Source organism: Chrysochloris asiatica, unplaced genomic scaffold (assembly GCF_000296735.1).
Source record: "Chrysochloris asiatica unplaced genomic scaffold, ChrAsi1.0 scaffold00071, whole genome shotgun sequence".
Lineage (NCBI taxonomy): Eukaryota > Metazoa > Chordata > Mammalia > Afrosoricida > Chrysochloridae > Chrysochloris > Chrysochloris asiatica.
The window spans coordinates 4,753,671-4,758,662 of record NW_006408589.1 but is presented as its reverse complement, the minus strand read 5'-3'; the positions used below and the strand labels follow the sequence as shown (position 1 = coordinate 4,758,662).

General features: G+C 41.6%; 1 protein-coding gene across 2 annotated transcripts in view; it reads left to right on the top strand.

Moving 5' to 3' along the window:
* Nucleotides 1-4,992, top strand: part of BNIP1 (BCL2/adenovirus E1B 19kDa interacting protein 1) — a 25,370-nt gene that overhangs the window by 5,860 nt on the left and 14,518 nt on the right. For both annotated transcript variants that reach the window (XM_006864804.1, XM_006864803.1), the window contains exon 2: nt 3,436-3,528. In XM_006864804.1, the coding sequence (XP_006864866.1) occupies nt 3,436-3,528 (93 nt within the window). The remainder of the gene's footprint in view (nt 1-3,435; nt 3,529-4,992) is intronic.

Sequence of the window (4,992 nt, the reverse complement as noted above, 5' to 3'; positions counted from 1 at the left end):
TGAACCTCTGGAAGTTCTCTGTCAATGTATGATTGTAGCCATTTCTGTATTACCTTTAGCAAAACTTTACTCGCTTGAGATATCAAAGAAATTGTCTGATGATTTCCACATTCCGTTGGGTCACCTCTCTTTGGAATGGGCACAAATATGGATCTCTTCCAATCTCTTTGGTATAGTGACTGTATATTCCTCTATCTCCTTTTGATGCTTCCTGAGTCATTCAATATTTTGTTCATGTTATTGTTGCTAAGTGCTGTTGAGTTGGTTCTGATTCACAGAGACCCTGTGTAGGTTTCTGAGGAATGGCTGGTGGATTTGAAATGCCAGCCTTGTGGTTAGCAGTCCAGTGCATATCCTACAGAGCCACACTGGGACTCATAGAATCCTTCAATATTTCAACTCGAGGCTTGAATTTTTTCTTCAGACCTTTCACCTTGGGAAATTCTGAATGTGTTCTGCCATTTGGTTTTCTAACTCCAGGTCTTTGCACATTTCATTATAATACTTTACTTGTCTTCTCAAGCTGCCCTTTGATATTTTCTGTTTACTTTATTATTTCTTCTATTTGCTATAGTTACTTTATGCTTTAGAGTAAGTTTCAGAGTCTCTTCTGACTTCCATTTATATCTTTTTTTTTCTCTCCTGTCTTCTTAGTGACATTTTGTTTTCTTCTTACATGATATTTTTGATGTCATCCTACAAGTCTTCTGGTCTTTGGTCATTAGTGTTCACTGTGTTAGATCTCTTCATAATATTGTCTCTACATTTTGGTGGGCTGTATTTAGGGTTGTGTTTTGGCTCTTGTGAACTTGTTTTAATTTTCTTCAGCTTTAGCTTGAGCTTACATATGAGCAATTGATGGTCTGTTCCACTTAGCCCCTAGCCTTGTTCTGACTGATGATATCTTTCCACAGATATAGTTGATTTGCTTCCTATGCATTCCATCCAGTCAGGTTCATGTGTTTAGTTGCCATTTATATTGTTGAAAAAGGATACTTGCAGTGAATAAGTGGTTGTTGTTGTTGTTGTTGTTAAGTGACATTGAGTTGGTTCTGACCCATAGAGACCCTGTATAGGGTTTCTGAGGAGCAGCTGGTGAGCTTGAACCACCAACCTTGTAGTTCAAACGGCTTTGCAGTCTGGCACATTAGCCCACAGCGCCACACCAGGACTCCAAATAAGTGGTTAGTCTTACATAATTCTGTCATGTAATCTCTAGGGTTATTTCTGACACCAAGGCCATGTTTTCCAACTACTGCTCCTTCTTTTTGTTTTCAACTTTTACATTCCAGTCATCAGTAATTATCACTTGTTGTTGTTGTTGTTAGGTGCCATTGAGTCGGTACTGACTCACAGCAACCTTATACCCAGCAAAACAAAACACTGCCTGATCCTGGGCCTACCTCACTGTTGTTGCCACACTTGAGTCCATTGATGCTGCCACTTTGCCAGTCCATTTGCTGGGGGTCTTCCTCTTCTTCTCTGACCCTCCACCCTACCAAACATGATATCCTTCTCCAGCGACTGGTCCCTCCTAACAATATGTCTAAAGTATGAGAGATGAAGTTTGGCCACCCTGGCCTCCAAGGAACACTCTGGTTACACTTCTTCCAACACAGATTTGTTTGTTCTTTTGGCAGCCCACGGCAGTTTCAATATTCTCCTCCAATACCACAATTTAAAAGCATCAATTCTTCTATGGTCTTCCGTATTCACTGTTCAGCTTTCATATGCATATGAGGTTATTGAAAATACCATGGTCAGGTGCACTTTATTCCTCAAGCTGACATCTTTGCTCTTCAATACTTTAAAAAAAGTCTTGTGCAGCAGATTTGCCTAATGCAATACATCATCTGATTTCTTGCCTGCTGCTTCCGTGGGTGTTGATGGTTGATCCAAGAAGAATGAAGTCCTTGACAACTTCTGATCTTGGTAATATACTTGTTCAATTTCAGGCTCCAGAAGCTGGTAAAATCTGTCTTCAACTTCCTCATCACTGGCTTTAGTTGTTGTTGCACAAATTTGAATAATAGTGGTATTAACTGTTTTTTTCCTGTAAGCGTATGGATATTACCCTATCACAGACAGTGTTGTTCGTCAAGATAGATCCTGAAAGGCTCCTTTTGATGATGAATGCTGTGCTATTCTTCTTGAATTTATCATTCCCAACATAGTAAACCATATGATTGCCAGATTCAGAAGCTCACTTAGCCCTAGGATATTGATCTTTATGTGTTCCATTTCATTTTTGACAACTTGTAATTTTCCTATTTCTCTATGTTCTGTGTTATGATTCCTATGGATGTATACAGTTGTTTCTTCTCATTTGGAGTCATGCCACATCAGCAAATGAAGATCCTGAAAGCTTTGCTCCATCCACATCATTTAAAGTCACTCCACTTTGAGGAGACAGCTCTTTCCCAGTCATGTATTTTGAGTGTCTTCCAACCCAAAGGGTGTATCTTCTGGCACTATATCAGCCAGTGTTCCACTGCTGTTCAGTGGCTAATTTTTCAGCAGTAGACCACCTCTTCCTTCTCTCTAGCCTGTCTTAGTCTGGAAGCTCTACTTAAACATGCCTGCCATAGGAGATCCTGTTGGAATTTGAAATGCCAGTGGCATTGTTTTCATTATCACAGCAACACACAAGCCACCACATTATGACAGACTGGCAGTAGAGTGATGCAAATATGTGTCTAAACTGTGATTAATAATAGGTGGTTTGAAAAAGTTAAACTTGCATGATGACAAAAACTTAAGCATTATGATTTTTAAGTTGGAAAGATTGAAAGTTATATCATTACTTTGTGATGTCCATTCAGATGAGACATATAAACAGCTTTAAACCTTCAGACTGGTCAGGTGATGTTTTATTAAACTTTAATCATCCAGTTGCCATCTAGTTGATGGGTTTTCAGTGGCTGAGTTTTAGGAGTTTGCACCACTCAGGGATTCCTGTTAACCTTTGAAAACAAACTAACCACAAACTCATTGCTGTTAAGTTGATTCTGACTCACAGTGACCATATAGGACTTCCCCAGCATGTTTCCAAGACTGTAACCTTTTCAGGAACACACTGCCACATCTTTCTCCCACAGAGTGGCTGGTGGGTTTAAACCACCGACCTTTCAGCTTGCAGCTGAGCACTTTTAACCACCGTGCCACCAGGAATCCTTTGTTACATTTTAGGAGCTAACAATTAGGTCATACCAGAGTTGTGTTTCTTGTGTGTGCTTCTGTATCATCTGCTCTAAATCAATCTAAAGTAGGATGAGAGAAATATAAATAATCTTCATGGTTTTACTTGTGTTGCAGAGGTAGGACTGGGGTGATTGATGGTCAGTAGGCCAACCCTAGTGTGGCTAGGCTACTGTGTCTCTGTATGGATGGTTTCATTTTCTTTCATTGCCCCTTCTTTTCTACAATGTCTCCTAGGATATCCGTGATTGCTCAGGACCACTAAGTGCACTTACTGAACTGAACACAAAAGTGAAAGAAAAGTTTCAACACTTACGGCGCAGAATACAGGTGAGTGGCCACAGAAACAAGGTACTTGTTAACAGTGAAGGGAGCTTGGCCCTGTGACTCACCTTTGCCTCAGTGGCTGCTTGAGAGCTCCCCAGGTTCTTTAGTAGTGGTGGCTGAAGGGCGACTCTGTCCTAACCTCGTCTGCTAATGACGAGGGACTTCTGACTGCAGAGCACTGCAGCTGTGTCCACAGGTGGATGCAGGGTACACCACCCTGGGGAATTCTCAACTTGGAAACCCTGAGTTCACTTCAACTGTGTTCTCCTCTCTACCACTCTGTTACCTCATATGTATCCAAAAACTGTCCAGTGAATAAAGAAGACCAAAGATGAATTGATGCATTTGAATTATGGCACTGGCAGAGAATGCTGGATATACCACAGATTGCCAGAAGCACGTACCAATCTCTCATGGAAGAAGTACAGCCAGATACTCAGAAACATGGATGGTGAGACTTCCTCTCATATACTTCAGACAACTTATCAGATGGACTTGTCTCTCGAAAAGGACATCAAGCTTGGTAAAGTACAGAGTCATTGAAAAAGAGAAAGACCCCAATGTGGGTGGCTGCAACAGTGGACTCAAGCATGACAACAGTTGTGAGGATGTGTAGGACTAGGCAGTGTTTCGTTCTGTTGTATAAAGGGTCCCTATGTGTTGGAACTGACTCAATTTCACCTCATTAACGAACTAGCTAACTGACCATTTTCTCTAACCCATTCACTTTTCTCCTTCAGTACATCATTACTTTCATGCCATCACTGTGCCCTGCTTTTCTTTCTGTTTCTGTCGTCACCGGACACATCATTTATGCATTTAACACTCCGGAGTTCAGCTGTGCTGTATGTGCTGCCTCAAATGGCACTAGGGAGCAAGAAGAAGCAGGTTGAACAGTGTATGTGTTTCTACTGCTGGGCCCACCTTGAGGGTGAAGTGGGTGCTCACCCCTGGTGTGTCTATTCCGTGGTAACGGGACTTAAAGAACTGTGATTTTCCTACAGCATGATCCCAAATGCTACGCCAGAAGAGCAGTCTATGCTAAAGGTGACAGAAAAGCTGGCCAGTTGGACACCTGAAAAACAGGATTTTTCGAGAGTGGTCGTGATGGTGTGCCATGGAGTTGGTTCGGACTCAACTGCAACCCTGCATAGGGTGTCCGAAGCTGTAAATCTTTACGGGAGCAGAAAGCCTCATTTATCTCCTGCAGAACGGCTGGTAGTTTCGAACTGCTGACCTTGACATTAGCAGCCCGACTTGTAACCATGTGTAATTTGTGTCATAGACATTAACTTTGGAATTTCACCAGTGGCCCAGTAGATGGCTGATGGCTTTCCGTCTCTATCTCCAACACTGATGTCATCACTGTGCTAAAGCAAATGGAAGAATTGAAGAGGTCTAAGAGTTGAAAAGAAAATTTCAAAGATCAGCTCGAGAAGATAAAACCAAATGCTATAATAAAATATG